Source organism: Hippoglossus hippoglossus, chromosome 10, assembly GCF_009819705.1.
Source record: "Hippoglossus hippoglossus isolate fHipHip1 chromosome 10, fHipHip1.pri, whole genome shotgun sequence".
Classification (NCBI taxonomy): domain Eukaryota; kingdom Metazoa; phylum Chordata; class Actinopteri; order Pleuronectiformes; family Pleuronectidae; genus Hippoglossus; species Hippoglossus hippoglossus.
Window position 1 is genome coordinate 197887 of NC_047160.1, and position 21115 is coordinate 219001.

At 42.8% G+C, this 21115-nt stretch overlaps 1 protein-coding gene across 2 annotated transcripts in view; it reads right to left on the minus strand.

Annotated features, from left to right (window-relative positions):
• Positions 1-21115, minus strand: part of enpp6 (ectonucleotide pyrophosphatase/phosphodiesterase 6) — a 63101-nt gene that overhangs the window by 26113 nt on the left and 15873 nt on the right. For both annotated transcript variants that reach the window (XM_034599060.1, XM_034599059.1), the window contains exon 2: positions 11740-11919. In XM_034599060.1, the coding sequence (XP_034454951.1) occupies positions 11740-11919 (180 nt within the window). The remainder of the gene's footprint in view (positions 1-11739; positions 11920-21115) is intronic.

The following is a 21115-nucleotide window of genomic DNA, read 5'->3' on the forward strand; positions in this document are numbered from 1 at the left end:
TGAAGCAGCCCTATTTATTAGAATAATATATTGATTTTAAACATTTGAGTCAGCATCTTGAGTAGTCTACAGAGAAGTCAGAGGTGTCTAAAAGAAGAATCATAATACTTCGTTTCTTATTGCTGTCATGTAAATGACATGTCTGTAATTGTTTAAGAATATATTTTGGAGCTCAACATTTTTTTCTAAAATTGTGCTTTCAGTGTGCAAAGCCAAGCAGTTCACATTAATTCCGTTTTCCCTGGCATAAAGCGATAGCCAAACTTTGTGACGCTATTCCTGTAATAAAGGTCAATCTATTGTTTTGGGTGAAGTGAACATAAAAATGATTATAGTGTGAAAGTTGGGTCCTTGAAAAGTCATTGAAAAGTTTATATTCAGTGAAAATATGAAGGACCCCTTGCTAATGAAACAGAAATAATTGCATTGCACATTGAAAACACAATTCAAATGTTATGCTTTTGGGTGGTCAGTCCATCTGTCCGTCTGTCTCATTCTTGTGAACATGATATCTCAAGATTGCTTTGAGAGAATTTCTTCAAATTTGGTATAAATATTCAGATTTTGATGGTCAAAGGTTAAGGTCACGGTGGCCTCACAGAGCACATTTTTTGCCTTGTGATTGTGATATCACTGGAAAGCCTTGAGGGAATTCTTTCAGATTTGGCACAAACATTCACTTCAACTCAGATTTTATTTTTGTAGCCAAAGGTCAAGGTGGCTTTCAACTTTCACTTGGACTCAAAGAGGAACTGATTAGATTTTGATGCCTGGAGGTCAAAGGCCCTTGTGAATTTGAGATATAAGGACTAGACATGGTAACTATGAGTATGGGGAGAGGGCTGAGAAAGTTTGAGCTTTTCAGACTAAGCCAACAAGACAATCAGTACACATCTGAAACCAACTAATCAGTAGATATCTGAAACCAGTGATGAAGCCACCATTTGAAAAATCTTTATAATTACTACTCACCTCTCTACACCTCTGAAACTGCACCTACGGCTCCTGTCAGACCTTCAGTACTAGTCACTTTTTTCTTCTTCACAATATTAACAGCAGGGCTCAAGAGAAAGCAGATAGTGGTCAAACTCAAACCCCATAACCAGGTTTCGGTCTCCTGAACATTGCAGAGGAAGTCCTGTATGTAGATCGACAACCGGGAGGATGGAATGTGCTGTTTAAAGTCAGCACCTTCCTATTCCATAATAGAGATAGCACTTTGGGGTGGCTGTGGCTGAGGGGTAGAGTGTTCGTCCTCCAACCTGAAGGTCGGCAGTTCGATCCCCAGTCTTCCCAATCTGCATGCCGAAGTGTCCTTTGCCCCTCATAGAATAAAACCATTTACCATTTACTTTGGAGTCATAAGCTATCTTGGACAACAGTTCAAAACGGACCATTCTTGCTGCATGATGGAGAACCTTAGAGCTTCCCTTTAAGAACAGGGCAACTGTGTCATTCATGCTGTCTCCTGCATCCCCGCCACACAGAGTCCATCAGTTTAAGGAGGCGTTAATTGCCAAAGAACTTAGACTAGCTGAACACTCCTATCTTGTCAACATCATGAATCAGAATCAGAATCAGAATTCTTTTTATTGCCAAGTATATTTACACATACAGGAAATTGCCTTGGTGTGGTTGGTGCCTTTGGACATAACAACAAATCGGACATAAAACAACAATATATACAGAAAAAACAATAGGCACGTGCGGTGCTAAGGTGCAGTGATTGGTTCCGGATAGTGCCAACAATATATAAGTTATAAGTTATGTGCGGGGGGGCAGAGTCAGTGTGATGCAGGGGGCTTGTTTGTGAGCCCCACTGCCATGGGGAAAAAACTGTTCAGGTGGCGCGAGGTTTTGGTCTTGATGGCCCGGAACCTTTTTCCAGATGGGAGTCTCTGGAATAGGTGGTGGCCGGGATGGGAAGGATCAGCGATGATCTTGCCTGCTCTCTTCCTGGTCCTGGAGTGGAACAGGTGTAGGAGAGCCGGCAGGTCACAGCCGATGACCGAATGATCCGCTGCAGTCTGCCCTTGTCCTTGGCAGTGGAGGCAGCGAACCAGACGGTGATTGATGCAGTGAGGATGGACTCAATGATGGCCGTGTAGAACTCGACCATCACTTTCTGCGGCATGTTGAATTTCTTCAGTTGCCGCAGGAAGAACATCCTCTGCTGGGCCTTCTTGGTGATGGTGGTGATGTTCTCAGCCCACCTCAGGTCCTGTGCAATTATAGTCCCCAGGAATCTGAAAGACTCCACTGTTTTAACTGGGGAGTCGCACATGGTGAGGGGGGCGGTTTGGGCTGGGCTCCTCCTGAAGTCTGCTATCATCTCTACAGTTTTCGAAGCGTTCAGCTCCAGGAAGTTCTGGCTGCACCAGGAAGCCAGGCTGTCAACTTCCTCTCTGTAGGCGGCCTCGTCCCCATTGGAGATTAATCCAATTAGGGTTGTGTCGTCTGCAAACTTCAGGAGTTTGACAGAGTGGTGGCTGGAGATGCAGTTGTTGGTGTAGAGGGAGAAGAGTAGAGGGGAGAGCACACAACCTTGTGGGGCTCCAGTGCTGATGGTCCGGGGCTCAGAGACAAGCTTGCCCAGCCTCACGCGCTGCTTCCTGTGATGAAGTAACTCCACCTTTATGTAAGACAGAACAAGCTCATACAGTTTTACTGATCAGTTCTGAATACAGTGAGATGGTGAGACCGGACATTGAAGGTACCAACCATTATGCAACCCCACTATTGCGTCTTCACACCATGCTTCAATTCTGTGCTCAACTTAGTTCTGCCAAATCCACTGAGAGAAGGCTAGCCAAATCACCAGAGCAGGCTGCTGCATACATAGCTGAGATGAAGAGAGTGGAGGTAACAGCTCTTTGTCCAACTAGAATCTGGATCAGAGGCCACACCTACCACAGCAGCCAGATTTGATAGTTCTCAGCTCTGGAAAGTGCAGGGCGATCAGATGATCAGTGGTCAATGCTCGGCCTTCATTTGCACTGCCAATCTATTACAATATTTTATGAGCTCAGAACCCAGACCTACCAATAGACTACTTTGCACATCATCTACAAGATTCCAACCAGCCAATTTGATCCCTTGGCTATCTGTTGTCCTTTATTACAAGAGTAGTGATTAAACAGCACTAGGCAAATTAAATCCACCATCTCCTTCCCTCAATTGATCCACATATATCATCAAGCACAGAAATCTCAGGAGCAACTGAGAATCCTTGTATTTATTTAGACAGCTTCTCTCAGCTCAACCTTGATCAGCTGACCTCAATTATCTCATTATCTCATTATCTAAACCCACAACCCCTTATATTAGATCCCATTCCAACAAAATTACTTATAGAATAGTACTTTACAGAATTCAATATTGTTATCAGATATCACAGTACTTTAAGCTAGCGGTAATTAAAATCTAGGGTGGAGCCGAATACTCGGATGAAACGACTATCTTCGGTACGGATAATGTAGTTTCACGAGCACGATAAGATAGCTGTGTCCACATCATTCCTTGATAGGCCAGCCACACACAGAGCTCTTCGCCTACACAGAGCCTACAGAAAGTTCACTGCTGCTGCGCCAGCAGCGCCACACAACACAATCATGTTGTTGTCACAGCCACTCTGTCAACAGGGATACTAATGTGTAACATTGTTATCATGATCATTTTTCTCAGCGTCCACTGGCCGAGTCAGAGTGCACCCAGTCCGGCTAGACGCACACGGAGTGAGCGCTCCTCTCCACCAGCCGAGTGAGTGAGTGAGAGACAGGCGACATGCAGGGGCTCCACTGGCCGAGTCAGAGTGCACCCAGCCCGGCTAGAAGCACATGGAGCCACAGCTCCTCTTCACAAGCCAAGTGACTGAGTGAGAGCCAGGCGACTCGCACGAGCTCCAGTGGCCGAGTCAGAGTGTGCCAAGCCCGGCTAGGCGCACACGGAACAAGCGCTCCTCTCCACAAGCCAAGTGACTGAGTGAGAGCCAGGCGACTTGCATGAGCTCCACTGGCCGAGTCAGAGTGTGCCATGCCTGGCTAGACGCACACGAAGCAAGCGCTCCTCTCTCTCTCTCTCTCTCTCTCTCTCACTCAAACACACACCCACACCACATAATTAACGTTGTGTTTTACTTTGTGTAGAAATAAAAAATACAGCACCCCCCCCCAAAAAAATACAACAGGTAGTAAAAAAGGCCCTGTGATCAGTCACACACACAAACATCACTGTTTAAATGTAATTTTTTTTAATGAAAAAAATAAATACTTCTTAATACTGCATTGATTCACTGAGGTTTATTCACTGAAGTTTATAAAAACTTGTTCTGAATAGTTCTCTTACTCTTGATCTGAAGCTTAATTCTAAGGCTGTTCTGTAAATTGTTTTCTAATAAACAATAAATATAGCAACTTCTGATCAACCCATATCCATGTCAGGCTTAAAATACCAACTTTCTGTTGGGCCCCGCATACTTCTGGTTTAAGCGCCGCCCACTTCCGAGTTCGGATACCGATAATTTAGGTGGTTGATCAGATACTGATACAGATACAGATAATGTTGTAATCGCTCATCACTATTAAAATCTTTGTCAAAGAAACATTCTGGACCCAGAGGTTTTAGTCAACTGCAGACTGATATCCAACCTCCCCATCCTGTCTAGAATCCTTGAGGAAGTTTAAGCCAATCAGCTGTGTGACTGTCTGTATGAAGACTTTTAGTCAGGGTTTACAGCTCATCACAGCACAGAGACAGCCTTGAGGTAAGTCATAAATGACCTTCTCATAGCTTCAGATCAAGGGTTTATCTTTGTCCTCGTCCTGTTAGATCTTAGTGCAGCATTCAACACTATCAATCATCACATCTTACTACAGAGACTTGAACAGTTAATTGACAGTTAATTGGCATTCAAGGAACCACCCTAAACACCTTCACTTTTTACAGCAGCAGGCAGGTCAGAATGAGGAAGACGAAAGAAAAAACAAATATAAAAAGGACAATAGAATAAAAATAAAGAATTTAAAGTTAAATAACAAAAGGCTGAGTATGTACACTACCGTTCAAAAGTTTGGGGTCACCCAGACAATTTCGTGTTTTCCATGAAAACTCACACTATTATTTATCAAATGAGTTGCAAAATGAATAGAAAATATAGTCAAGACATTGACAAGGTTAGAAATAATGATTTTTATTTGAAATATTAATTTTGTTCTTCAAACTTTGCTTTCGTCAAAGAATGCTCCATTTGCAGCAATTACAGCATTGCAGACCTTTGGCATTCTAGCTGTTAATTTGTTGAGGTAATCTGTAGAAATTTCACCCCACGCTTCCTGAAGCACCTCCCACAAGTTGGATTGGCTTGATGGGCACTTCTTGCGTACCATACGGTCAAGCTGCTCCCACAACAGCTCAATGGGGTTGAGATCTGGTGACTGCGCTGGCCACTCCATTACAGACAGCATACCAGCTGCCTGCTTCTTCCCTAAACAGTTCTTGCATAATTTGGAGGTGTGCTTTGGGTCATTGTCCTGTTGTAGGAGGAAATTGGCTCCAATCAAGCGCTGTCCACAGGGTATGGCATGGCGTTGCAAAATGGAGTGATAGCCTTCCTTATTTAAAATCCCTTTTACCTTGTACAAATCTCCCACTTTACCAGCACCAAAGCAGCCCCAGACCATCACATTACCTCCACCATGCTTGACAGATGGCATCAGGCACTCTTCCAGCATCTTTTCATCTGTTCTGCGTCTCACAAATGTTCTTCTGTGTGATCCAAACACCTCAAACTTTGATTCATCTGTCCATAACACTTTGTTCCAATCTTCCTCTGTCCAATGTCTGTGTTCTTTTGCCCATATCAATCTTTTCTTTTTATTGGCCAGTCTCAGATATGGCTTTTTCTTTGCCACTCTGTCTACAAGGCCAGCATCCCGGAGTCGCCTCTTCACTGTAGACGTTGACACTGGCGTTTTGCGGGTACCATTTAAAGAAGCTGCCAGTTGAGGACCTGTGAGGCGTCTATTTCTCAAACTAGAGACTCTAATATACTTGTCTTCTTGCTGAGTTGTGCACCGAGGCCTCCCACTTCTCTTTCTACTCTGGTTAGAGCCCGTTTGTGCTGTTCTCTGAAGGGAGTAGTACACACCGTTGTAGGACATTTTCAGTTTCTTCGCAATTTCTCGCATGGAATAGCCTTCATTTCTAAGAACAAGAATAGACTGGCGAGTTTCACATGAAAGTTCTCTTTTTCTGGCCATTTTGAGAGTATAATCGAACCCTCAAATGTGATGCTCCAGATACTCAACTAGCTCAAAGGAAGGCCAGTTTTATAGCTTCTCTCACCAGCAAAACAGTTTTCAGCTGTGCTAACATAATTGCACAAGGGTTTTCAAGGGTTTTCTAATCATCCATTAGTCTTCTAAGGCGATTAGCAAACACAATGTACCATTAGAACACTGGAGTGATAGTTGCTAGAAATGGGCCTCTATACACCTATGTAGATATTTCATTAAAAACCAGACGTTTCCACCTAGAATAGTCATTTACCACATTAACAATGTATAGAGTGTATTTCTGATTAATTTAATGTTATCTTCATTGAAAAAAACAGTGCTTTTCTTTGAAAAACAAGGAAATTTCTAAGTGACCCCAATCTTTTGAACGGTAGTGTACATTATGTACACACAGGATGATTGTACGTGGCAAGTAAAAATGTTTGTACATAAAATAAAACCAATGTGCAAAAAGTAGCTTTTTTCTTAAAAATAGTGCAAATAGTGTAAGTAACATGACCAGAGCAGCATTTATTTTACATTCCAGATGGTGTTGTACAGTCTCAGAGCAGTTTGAATGAAGTACTTGCGGAATTGTTCCTTCTTGTTTTGTGGGTGGAGCAGTCTGCTGCTGAAAGAGCTGCTAAGCCCCTACATGACACCTCAAGGTGAGAGGTGTTGTCCATGATATAATTCAGCTTTGCTAGCATTCTCCTCTCACCCACCTCCTCAGTGGAATCCAGAGGGCAGTCCAAGACCGAGCTGGCTCTCCTAACCATTTTTTTTGTCTTTTGCTGTCCTTCTCAGTGCATCCACACCCCCAGCAGAAAATGGCGTAGAACACTGCAGAAGCCACCACAGTCAGAAAAAGTCCTTAATAGTGTCCTGCACACTCCGAAGGACCTTAGTCTCCTCAGGAGATGGAAACGTCTCTGGCCCCTCTTGTACAGGATGTCTGTGTTTGTGGACCAGTCCAGTTTGTTGTTAAAGGGGACATAGCATGCCCATTTTACCACAAGTTGATATGGTTCCTTGGGGTCTTAATGAAATGTCTGTAACATACTTTGGTCAAAATACCACAAGGATCATTTAAAACAGCACCCTTTTTACCCTGTATAAAACAGCCCTCCACAGAGTGACCTGTTTTGAGTGCCTGTTCCTTTAAATGCTAATGAGCAGCGCTTCCACGTCCGGTGTAAACCCGGCGTAACGAGTGGGGGGCTCGGTGTCTTTGTGCCAGTGTTACAGTAGTGCTGAACACTGCGGAAGTCTTCCACACTGCTGGCTGTCTGGCGCTGACACAAATTCCAGCTCACGCATGGGAGAGCGAGCGGTCGCGCCCGAGCAACTGCTGCAGCCTCCCAGTCCCAACGATCCAGACAAATGCCACATGAGTGAATCGCGGGCTGACCAGCGCGGAGAAATGCTCGTCCCGTGTGAACAGCCCGGCTGCGCGCTTGGGAACGGCGCTGCACTGCCTCACAGCCTCGCTGCGTCCGGTGTAAACCCGGCGTAACGAGTGTGGGGGGACGGGGGGGATGAGGTGGGGGGTGGGCCAAGACCATGTAGGGAGACTTCCAGTGCCTTGTTACGACACAAAACCCAGGAAGCTCAATCGAGTCACTCAAGCATGACGTTTCTGACTTAGAGGAACCATAACAAAACGTGCAAGTGTTTTTTTCCCAGAGTTTTTGGGTTGGTAGACATGCCAGATACCCACATTAACCTGTAGAAGCACTAACAAAGTGGAATTTGCATGCTATGTCCCCTTTAAGGTGAACACCAAGGTATCTGTATATCCACATTCTGGATGTTCACCTGCGAGGTCTGGGGAGACTTACTGTGAAAGTATATCAACATCTCCTTTGTCTTGGTGGTGATGATGTAAAGTGATTCAGTTTACACCAGTGGACAAAGTTCCTCCAACTTCCTCCTGTAGTCATCCTTGCCCTTCCTTATCTCCTTTCTTAGCTACCTCTGTACCCTCTTCAGTTCGTCTTTATTCCCTTCCCTAAAAAAACGCTTCTTCTCTTTCAGCAGGGCCTTTAGTGCTGGGGTCACCCAGGGTTTGTTGTTGGAGAAGCACTGTACCCTCTGGGTAGGCACAGTGTTCTCCACGCAGAAGTTTATGTAGTCCGTTGTGCAGTGGGCTAAGCTGTCAATGTCCTCCCTGTGTGGCCAACATAGCACTTCCCAATTTGTGGTCTCAAAACAGTCCCTCAGGGCCTTGCTATCTCCTCAGACCATTTCGTCACATACCTCTTGTTTATTCACCATAGGGATGTAGGCAGGGAGCAGACGAACCAGGTTGTGATGACAGCGGCCCAATGGGGAGGGGGGAGGAGTTGTATGCATCCTTGGCGTTTGCATAGATTAAGTTCAATGTTTTATTGTCCCTGGTGTGGCATTTAACATACTGGGTGAAGGTGGGAAGAGGGGAAGACAGGGAAGCATGGTTGAAATCTCCAGAGATGAGGAGGAGGGGGTGCGATGTCTGCAGCTGTGACACTACAGTGTGTAGGAGCCTGAGGCAGCTGCAGCATTGACCGACTGGGGGATGTAGACAGTTATCGCGATGGCGTGCGAGAACTCCCGTGGGAGGTAATATGGCCGAATGCTAACAGCTAGCAGATCGTTTTCTCTTGTGCAGCGCTGCTCTTTAACCTCTCTTGTTCACAAACATCTCTATTCCCCTACCCTTCCTCTTACCACTCTCCTTTGATCTCCTGTCTGCCCTCAGTAGTTGAAAACCACACAGGGAGAGGAGCGAGTCCTGAGTGAGTTCATTCAGCCAGGTCTCTGTAAAGCACATGATGCTACATTCCGGGTACTCCCTCTGCAGCCTGGTTAGCGCCGTTAGCTCTTCCATATTATTGGGCAGAGATCTCACGTTCCCCATAATCACAGAAGGAATACACGGTTTATACCGTTTTCTTCTCCCTGAACTTTGTTCCAGCGCTGAATCCCCTCCTCCTTCTTATCTCTGGGGGGATCTCTGGTCTTTCCTCGTGGAATATCCTTGTGTTGCACAGTGCTATCAGCTGTTTCCGAGTATAAACAATGGAGCCATGGCTGAAAGGTTCTCCTAAAGTTGTTTTAAATAGTCCGAAAAATAGTAAAAAACATATAACTAGCCTCAACAGTTGTGCATCCCTAGACGCACACAGTCCACCAAAACCAGTGTCGAGGAAACACGTAAAAACACCCCAAACCCCAAGGGACATGTAAGCTAAAACATGGTGTAAATTACCCTGTTTTGAGTCAAATTTGATTGCCGGAGCTTCTGGACACTTGGATGACACCACACGAGCAGTATGGAGGCATTTTATGTTTTATTTATGTTGTTTTGTTATGTTTGAAAAATTTATCAGCAGTTACTTCAATTGTATTGGATATGGCTGCAACACTGTTTACCCCTGAGACTCCAAAAGTGTTTTGTGGACCCAAACATTTCACCCACCCCTCCATCGGGATAGCAGTGAGTAGATATTGAGTGAATTTAGATTTTTCTGTGAACTATTCCTTTAAAGAGCTCATAGTACCACATCACCCCACTAGAGCACTGCGCTCCCTGAATTCAGGCTAACTTGTCCCTAAAGTCTCTAAAAGTAGAGTAGGAGCCAGAGCCTCAGCTATCAAGCTCCTCTCCTGTGGAATCATCTTCCAGTTTCGGTTCGGGAGGCAGACACCCTCTCTACGTTTAGGAGTAAGCTTAAAACCTTCCTTTTTGATAAAGCTTATCGTTAGAGTTGGTTCAGGTCTTTCCTCAAACTGCTCTTAGTAATGCTTCTATAGCAGTAATGTGGATAGGTTTTTAATGTAGTGAGTCCCTGGGACCCACAGATGGCAATTTGAGTGGGTCCCCTGTTTGATGTTGGTATGGTATGGTATGATATGGTTATAATTAATGGATATATTCATGTATGTTCACTTTGTATCTGAAATAAAATTCTTAATCTCAATAGTTTATTAGAAAACAACTGTCACCTCGGCAGTACAACATACAAAATTCAAATAAAATAGGATTATTGTAGCAACATAAATAGCACCAAAATAAATAATCAAAATTCAAATGAAAACAAAATGGTGTCTGTAGCACCAAAAAAAATAAAACATTTAACAAACAAAACATTCTCATCACCATAACAGAGTCTACAAATTAAGTAAATTTTTAGCACAAAAATGAAACTTAATAAAGCTGCAATAGTCTGCAGGCCAACAGTAGGTTTCATCTTTATATTCGGTGGCATTTTTACATTTTCGTAGTTCTGCTTACTCGAGAAAAAAACACAACTGCTATAAGCCTCGGGGGAGGGTTATCTTTCCTCTTCTCCTTCTTTATCACATTAATACATCAATACATATTACTGACTTGACTTCTTCCCCGGAGTCCTTGTGCTTTACTGTTTGCAGATCCAGGATGGCTGCTGCGGCCACACCATGAATGGTGATGGTGGATCGTAGATTGTGATCATGGACCATAGATCATGATGGTAGATTGGGAATCAGAGATTGTGATGGTGGATTGTGGAAGATGATCGTGGTGGCAGCTGATCGTGGATAGTGGTGGTGGACAGTGATTGTTGTGGCAGCAGATATTGGCTCGTAATGGCAGACTTTTTGTCTTAAAACAATGTGGAAATGACATTGTTTCGAGTGAAATATGAATGTCGGGGCTTACGGACACTTGGATGACACCACACGAGCCGTAGGGAGCATGTTATGTTTTAGTACATCTGAAGCTTTGGTCACTAATTTCTTCAATTGTATTGGATTCTGCTGCAACACTGTTTACCCCGGAGACTCCTAAAGTGTTTTGTGGACTCAAACACTTTACTCACCCCTCCATCGGCATAGTGGTGAGTAGCTAATGAGTGAATTTTCATTTCTGGGTGAACTATACCTGCAAGCCGAAAATACAAGGGCCAATATTTTGTCCCAGTCCAGCCCTGTTTGTGCATCTCCTTCAAATATCTTTCAAACATGTTGTTTTCTTCCACTAAATGCTGTATTTGAAACACAAGACTAACAAAGCAGGGCACACATAACATCTCTCTGGGTGTGTGAAACCAGAGGTCAGGAGTGATGAACCCTCAGAGGGAGATAACATAATGTGTACATAGGACACAGCAGCATGTTGGCAGAGCAGTAGCAGCTCAACTGCTCTACCGTCTGTGTCTGTAAAGAATGTATTCAGGTTCAGTATTAAGCGTAAGTGTGGGTAACTCATAAACCAATACACAATCCATTCTATTTATATATGTTAGAAAAAGACAGATTTGAAAAATAAATATATATTTTGGGTTATGTTTACAATGCATCTGCTCTGTGACAGACACATCAGACAGACGACAGCTGAAATACTGTCTGTAAAGACATATCAATAGTCAGTCGGTTTGCCTTTGTGTACAGATAGACAGATAGGCAGAAAGATTTGAATGTTCTGATTGACTATGCATATGCTCACCAGGCCAGTAGTACATGAAAACATTCTTTCCAAGCTTCTGCAGGGTGACCCATAATGGCTCTGATCCATCCCACCAAAGCGGCAGCTGGCTGTCAGAATTGGTCCCAATCAGAAACTCCTTCTCAGAGGCTGCATCCCACATGTAGTTTCCAGTCATTTGATGAACATCACAGTGACGGCCTGACAAAAGACAACATGGATAACACAAATTGAATATAGTCTGAGTATCCAAAGACTGGTATAGCTTAATTTATGTTCAAAAATGTCAAAAAAAACCCACAAATTTGAGCCACTCTGTTCCTTCACTGATCCTGAACACATACACGGCAGTCTATCTTTCAATAACTGAGCATTTCCCAAATTAAACAAATGTGTTTATTTGTGCATGTCTCCAGCCAGTAATCTCTTCAAAAAGAGAATGTGCTCCACACATCATCACATTATCAGAAGGCAGGCATCAAAATATCATTGGCCGGGATGTTTTTTTTTCTTAGGGCATAGTAACAGAGGGGACTGCATCACATAGGCATGCATAAAACACACACACACAAAATGCATGTCTCTCTATAGTTGCGAGGACACTCATTGAGATAATGCATTCCCTAGCCCCCCACCCTAACCTTAACCGTCAGAGGTAAATGCCAAACCCTAACTTATACCCAAACCTAAACCTAATTCTAACCCTAACCCCTAAACCAAGTCTTAACCTTCTAACAGCCTTACTGAATTTGTAAGGAGTAGCCAAAATGTCCACACAACGTAAACATTTTCTCACAATGGTATTGAACCAAAATCGGCCCTCATACCTATAGATAGACAGGCGCACACACACACACAAACACATGCACGTCTCTCTATACTTGTGAGGACACTCATTGACATAATCCATTCCCTAGCCCCTTACCCTAACATTAACCATCACAATTAAATGCCTCACACTAACCCTTACCCTAAACCTAATTCTAACCCTAAAACCAAGTCTTAACCCTCAAACAGCCCATTGAATTTTTGAGAACCAGCCAAAATGTCCTCACAACATCAAAATGTCGTCACAATGATGGTATTAAACCAAAATTCGCCCTCATAACTATAGATAGACATGCGCACACACAGATAACAAACAGGGAAAGTCTCACCCACAGTCTTAAAAGAGCACTGTGTAGAAATGATAAGGATCTTTATGCAAAAATGGGGCATCATAACTATGATATAGTAAGTAGGTAACCATCCTAAATTGAAACCCATATTGTTTGTGTTATCTTAGAATTAGCCATACATATTTACATTGGGAGCGGGTTGCGTTTCCATTGACATCGCCATGTTGAAATGCCATGTTTCTACAGTAGCCTGGAACGGACAAACTAACCCAAGATTGCATTTAGCATTTGTATATTGAAGCAGCAGCATGAATTCATCAGACCAAGAAAAACTATGCCCTCCTGAACAAGGAGGTTTTTATTACGAATTTGTTGTAAGTTTGCTAACTGAAATTAGGGTTGGGCAATAAAATGATAATTATCCTGATATGACTTTTCCTCGATAGAAATTTAAGACATAGTCGATAGAACTCATTCCATCCATGTTTTGACGGACAACAGGAACAGCCAATGATAATGAGAATAGCGCTGTGCCGAAAACAATCATGTGGCTGGAATAAAGAGAGTTACAGTCACGTCAGGTTAGGTTGACGCAAACAGCGCAGAGTGTAGGAGCAGCAGCAGAGGTGCTAATGTTTGGACTCCTGCATAGAGGAGGACGACCTTGCATTGATGCAGTGACAGAACATAATCAATTCATGTTTTCTGCTACGTTCACTGTTTTAGCGGTTTCCACCACTGAATAATTATAACCACCGCTGCTTTAGGATCAGGACAGATGGACATTAAGGCCCAATCCCATTTCACCCCTTGGCCCTACCCCTTCGTTTTACACGTTCACGTGTAGGGGTATGCGGGGTAGGGCCGAGAGGTAGGGCTCTATACCCCTCCAAACGGAGATTTTTCAGACCCTCACTTCAAACCGAGGGGTACCCAGAATGCCTTGCGAGTCACCGGCAAGCTGGGAGAGAGACCCACAAATGTAGTATTTTCTCCATTAATAAGGATTAAAAAATTACGATAATGATTGTAATATCTTAATTTAATATCATTTCAATGTATTATGGTCACTTTTTTCACAACAACCTTTAAAAAAAAGGTTGCGAGCACGCTAGCGAAAACAAGGGGTAGGGGTAGGGCCAAGGGGGGCCTAAATGTCCAGTCGTCCTGTATGTGTCAGAGTCTCTGTCACAGACTGATTCCTCCTCACTCCTCCTCTGACCAGCGCTAACTTTACACTTTACCAATAAACACCATCACAGATCAGAAGTTATTAGGACATGTAGAGCACTGACGCTTACGACACATGTTTAAACCTGCTACTCAAAACGGGACGTAACGTTATGCATGTGAAGAGGGACAGAGACAAGCACTCACTCACACTCCTGCAGACAGAAGAGAAGTTCCTCCCGCAGATTATGACTCAATGCAGTGTTAGTGTTGTTGCAGAAGAAGCGACCCCCATTTTATCCAGGAACATAAATAAGAATTCAGCAGGTTTTTTATAAAGTTCAGTTCTAAGATTGAGTGATTAGAAAACATAAGAGGAGTAGAGTCACTTCTTCACCTGCAGACTAATACGCCCCAGTGCAGTGGCACTGATTTGAAAAAATAATCGTGATAACTATTTTTTTCCGTATTGCCTAGCCCTTACTGAAATTACGCTAACTGGAGGACCATACTTACATACTAACAACAGAAAAACCAGGCAGCACATACTGGTGTATCCAAATGGTACGAAGTGAAACAAAACAGGACTGAGCCTGATAATAAGGAATTACAATAATCAAGTCTGGATGTAACAAAGGCGTGGACCCATTTTTCTGTATCTTTTTGAGATAGGACATATCTGATTTTTTAGATGTTACGCAAGTGGAAGAAGGCAGTCCGAGAAATTAGTTTTAATTGAAAATTAAAGGACAAATCGGGATCGAAGATCACTCCCATGTTCCTGATTGTTTCAGTGGAAGCAAGGGCAATGTCATCTAGCCGTGTTTAGGGCCAAGTATTAGAACCTCTGATTCATCATTAATTTGCACAAATTGGAAAAAGAAGATTTAAACCAGTTTAGGGCGGTTCCTTTAATGCCAATCAACTGTTCTAGTCTCTGTAATAAAATTGATGGTCAATAGTGTTGAATGCTGGATGCAATACGCTTACCGTAGCACGTCAGCACGTCACCTCCAGCTGAACCAGGGAGAGTTAATTGGCACAGCTGAGTCTAGTTGGCCAATTACTCTCCCTGGATTAAAAGGCAGCAGAGAAAGCTGCCAGAGGAGGAAAAACACATGAAAGAGAAGAGACTGAACAGAGCTGAGCTGCCACGACGCTAGCAAAAACTGCTGGACAATTTTTGTTTCATTTCAATTTATGTTTGCGCCTGTTAAACAAATAAATCATGTCAAAACCTGAGTGATTTGTCTCTGGATGCTGATGGGAGACCCCGGTAGCAATGTTGTTTGCCACACCAATAGTTTCCACAGTGAGCAAGCACTTAGGCATATGTGGAGAGAGAGAAACCATTAGCAGAACCAGACTCAATGTGGGAGGGCATCTGCCCCAACTGGTTGGGTTGAGCGGACAAAATTCGGGGAAGAGAGGAGAGGTGGGTGGCAAAAAGGGGACAGGAGAGAAAGGGGAAGTTGTGTATGAACGCGTTTAATGAACAATGAACTGAACAAATCAGTTTACATCCTATGACGAGCGAAAGTGAACGTCGCTCACATTCACATTACTTTTTTTAATCAGTGGAAACAGTGAAAATACAGAGTTTCTCTCTGGTCCACATCTGATCAATGATCAGTGCCGCTGCTTCATAATCAGAGCAGAAGCTGCAGTTGGTTTGTATCGTGCTGGAGTTTCCTGTGTCCTCATCCACTCTCCTACTGACCTGCTCTCACTTTAACTAATAAACACTAATCAGTTAATAGGATGAAGTTTACGTAGTGATTGTTTGATTCGCTCCAGAGTTTATGAGACTGCATTTAAACATCATGAAAAATGACTCATCAACACTTTGTGCTCAGTACAACACGAGACGTGACGTGAACAGCAGGACTCAGTGTTAAAATGACCGGAGAGATCCGGATTCATGATTCAACCCCATCGATTAATAACTAAACACATGATCATAAGTTTGCATCTATTGCACTTCTGTCCATCCTGGGAGAGGAATCCCTCACATGGGCTCTCTCTGAGGTTTGTACATTCTTTTTCCCCTGTCTCCTTACTTTTGTTGAGGGTTAAGGGCAGAGGATGTCACATCTTGTGAAAGCCCTATGAGACAAATTGTGATTTGTGAATATGGGCTGTATTTTGGGAGCGATCTATTGAAACAATACTGTGCTATGAGCTCTTCGATATATCAAGTGGCTTGATTGTTAAGGGCTTTGAATGTAAGGAGAAGGATCTTGAATTATATTCAGATTTTTACAGGGAGCCAATGCAGAGAAGCTAAGACAGTATAACAGAGTAAAATTATCACTCCTTCTTGTTCCTGTCAGCACTCTTACAGACTTACCGGGACATCCTGATAATAAAGAATTACAATAATCCAGTCAAGAGGTAACAAATGCATGGACTAATTTCCCAGCATCCTGCTGAAACAGGAGGTTTCTAATTGTCCCAATGTTATGCAGGTGGAAGAAGACTGTCCTATAGACTTGTTTTATATGTTGGTCAAAAGACCTGTCCTGGTCAAACATAACTCAAAGGTTCCTCCCAGTAGAGCTGGGGGCCAAGCTAATACCATCTAAGGTAACTATGTGGTAAGACAACATTCCTCTGATGTGTTTAGGGCCAAGTACAATTACCTCAGTTTTTTCTGAATTTAGAAGTAAAAAGTTATCCAGGCCTTAATCTTCTTGAGACATTCCTGAAGTTGAACTAAGTGATTAGCTCCATCAGGCCTCAAATATAATCTGCATAACAATGGAAGTGTATGTGGTGCTTTCTGATGATGTTGCCTAAAGGAAGCATGTACAAAGTGAAAAGTATCAATCCAAGTACAGAACCTTATGGAACTCCATGAATAACTTCTGTGTGCATGGAGTCATTGTTAACATTAACAAATTGAAATCTATCTGATAAGTACGACTTAAACCAGCCTAGAACTGTTCCTTTAATCCCTACATGTTGTTCCATTCTTTGTAACAGAATGTTGTGATCTATGGTATCAAATGCGATACTAGGATCCAGCAGGACAGGCCAGTTAACATGTTAAATCTTGTTTACATTATTAGGTCCCGAGCACAACAGTACAAGGACCTATTGTTTTGGCTAGGATTTTTATGTTTCCTACAACTCTGCATATTAAAGTGCCTTTTTGGGGGCCCTAACATACTCAAAAACTCACTAAATTATGCAGGTGGGTCAGGTCTGGTGAAAATGTACATATTTTAATATGCTCGGGAACGTGCGTACAGAAGTTGGCTCGATAGCGCCCCCTACAGATTTGCAATGAGGGTCTTCCTATTAATTTACTTTCGCCCACATGTTACAGTCTTTGTAACAGAATGTTGTTATCTATGGTATCAAAGGCAGTACTAAAATCCAGCAGGACAGGCCAGTTAACATGTTAAATCTTATTTACATTATTAGGTCGTTAGTGCAAGGACCTATTCTTTTCGCTAAAGTTTATATTTTCATTTTTCTTCTGACAAAAGAAATGCCTTTTTGGGTTTGTGATTGGGAACATGCGTCCAAAAATGGCTCAATAGCGCCCCTTACAAATTTTCAATGAGGGGCTTCCTAAGTTATACTTTCAACATCACATTTGGTTTATGTTATGTTAGGGTCATACTGATTAAAAGTTATATAATCTATGAGTTTTCGTCATGAGGCATGGCCGTGACGAGGCGGCGAATTTCCATGATTCGCAAGAAAACAATTATTGCTTATAACTTCCATGTATATAGTCCAATCTGCCTCAAACCACATATGTACAACAAAGGTCCCTCCCTGAACAGTCACTATGATAATATTCAATAATAGTCATAGCGCCCCTACCTGTAACAGGAAATGTCATGTTTCACATTTAAATGTCCTGCAGCTAGCCTGTTGACCCGATTCATGTGAAATTCGGTCAGAAGAGCCTAAAGGAGTTGGTGATGCCATAGAAACAAACTCGTGAGTTTTCTTTAGGGGGCGTGTCCTTGGCATGGCGGCGAATCTCAATGACTCATCAAGAGCCTTCAAGTAGCTGTAACCTCCTTGTTTTTTCTCCAATAACTGTCAAACTGTAAATGTGTGATAATGAACACACCCTGAAGAGTTCTATATGCCAATATACTTTAATAGTCACAGCGCCCCCTAGCTGTGACAGGAAGTACCATGTTTTATAGTTTGAAATGCTACACCTAGCTCTTTCATTTGATCCACCTAAAAATAGGTGAATAGGTGAAGCCATATTTGGAAAAATAAAAAAAATAAAAAAATAAGCCTCTACGTTGAAAGAGGATGGTGTGCCCTTCGACGGAACGCCAACAAACAGGAAATGGTTTGAAAATCACTGCACATGCTAAAAGACTCACCAAATTATGCAGGCTCATCAGGTCTGGTGAACATTTACATATTTTAATGTTCACATCAACATCCAAAAATGGCTCAATAGTGCCCCCTTGAAATTTTCAACAAGGGTCTTCCTACCCCTTTACTTTTGTCTAGAGCAGGGGTGTCAAACTCATTTTAGTTAAGGGGCCACATACTGCCCACTTTGATCTCAAGTGGGCCAGACCAGTAAAATCATAGCATAATAATACATACATAACGAGAATATTTCTCTATGTTTAAATCATTGGTGAAGGTTTTTGGATGATAAACCCTATTTTAAGGTCTTTCTACAATAAACTAGAAACATAAAGACTAGGGATGCACCGATATGGAAATTCTTGGCCGATACCGATACCGATATTTAAAACAACTATCTAGCCGATAGCCAATACCGATATTTGTTTATTACTTGAATAATATGAAAAACAGAAAAAGTGACAAGTGTAACTTTAGATGCCATGGATGGACATAGACACCTATTCAGCCAGGCTATCATCAGATAGACTTCAGAATGACGCTGCGCCGTGCAACTCAAGGAACTCCTCGGTGACTGCCAAAGTCTCATTAACACCACGAATGAATATGGCCAGTTGAGCAACATCTGTAATGTCAGTGCTCTCATCGATTGCAACTGAAAATGCTACAAATGACTTGACTTTATGCTTCTTTTGGCTATCCAAATCTGCTGAAAGATCTGCAATCCTATCCGTCACAGTATTCCTCGTTAGGCTTATGTTGGCAAAAGCCTGTCGCTTCTTGGGGCACACGATTTCTGCAGCCTTCAGCATGCATGTTTTCACGAACTCACCCTCACAGTATGGCTTTGAGGCTGATGCTATTTCGTTAGCAATAAGGTAGCTAGCTTTCACTGCTGCATCACTTATCTCTCGGCTCCGGGTAAAAACGGACTGTTGTTTCTTTAGACTTGCTAGCAGGTCATTTATCTTCTCTTTTCTCAGTTGTCCTTGCAAGCAGTCATATTTTTTGCCATGGTGAGTCTCATAGGGGCGCCGAATATTATATTCTTTGAGCACAGAAACTTGCTGCGAACACAACAAACACACAGGTTTTCCAGTTACCTTTGTAAAAAAAATAGGATGTGGTCCATTTTTCTTGGAAAACTCTGCACTCTGTGTCCACTTTTCTCTTTTTTGACAGAGACATTTGGGGGTGAGGGTGTCACGCTTTTGACAGCAAAAGACAGGACGCATTAAAAAAGGCGGGTTGATGCCATCTGCTGTTTAGTTCTGGTTCTCAGTATAAATCACTACTCTTACTCTTTACTTGTTTTACAGTCTATGGCATGCTCTTACTGATACAGTGCGACCCCCAGTGGACTGATTAGGAATAGCAGCTACTTTTATAGAAATGCAATTTATGTCTTTCTGTAATTTTCACACTTAGCAAAGTCATCCGGCAGGCCGACCTGGACCCCCTGGCGGGCCGGATCCGGCAATAAGTGCTCATATCTTCCATGTATATTGTTTAATGTGTCTGAAACCACATATGTACAACAAAGTCCTGCCCTGAACAGCTCCATATGATAATATTCAATAATAGGCATCGCGCCCTCTAGCTGTAACAGGAAATGTTATGTTTTACATTTAAGAAGTCCTTATGAGGTCCATGTATATTGTCCAATCTGCCTCAAACCACATATATTCAACAAACGCCCCACGATCAGCTCCATATGATAATATTTGATAATAGTCATAGCGCCCCCTACCTGTAACAGGAAATTTCATGTTTTACATGTTGGTTTCCTGCAGCTAGCCTGTTCACCTGATTTATGTGAAACTTGGTCAGGATAGCCTAAAGGGGTTGGTGATGCCATAGAATCAAACATGTGAGTTTTCCTCAGGGGGCGTGTCCTTGGCATGGCGCGAATCTTTAACTTCCATGTTTTCACTCCAATCACTGTCAAATTTTATTTTTGTGATAAGGAACCCGCCCTGAAGAGTTCAATATGCCAAAATATTATGATAGTCACAGCGACCCTAGCTGTGACAGGAAGTACCATGTTTTATACTTTGTCATGTTACGCCTACATTTTTCATTTGATCCACCTCACAATTGGTCAGGGAAACCTTGAGATGCTGATGACGCCATGTCGTGACACTGAAGCCTTTACATCGAACCGCAACCGCAATTCTGTTCATTATCTACATCAGAGGTCACTAACAGGCGGACCGCGGTCCGAGTCCGGACCCAGAAGCCGTCCCGTACGGACCCAGACCTACAGCCAAAACAGAAGGTTATGATTTAAAACCTGACGGGGCGCTTCTATTTGTAACCAGCGCAACTTTTGTAGTCTTTAGGGTAGTGGTTTAGCGGATGAGGAAGTGCACAGACCAATTGCATGCGAGTTAAGCCATCCCACGAGATACTACTCAGCCAATCAAGTCTGTGCATTCCAGGCGTTGCGACTCTACAGTGCGGACAGATGAGAGAGCTAGAGGCAAGTTACACACGAAAAGACGGTAGAAAGAAAAAGAAAGATAGAGATACAGGTAGAGAAAACAAAGGGAGAGATACAGACGACTGAGCCGGAGAAAGTTGAGATACAGAGGAGTGAGACGGAGAAAGTTGAGAAACAGGAGTGAGCCGGAGAAAGGGAGAGAAACAGGAGTGAGACGGAGAAAGGGAGAGAAACAGACGAACAAAGTGGGTGAGTGGGATATAAGAGGGGAAGAAAGTGATTCTAAAACTGTTCAATTGTTAAGATGTGT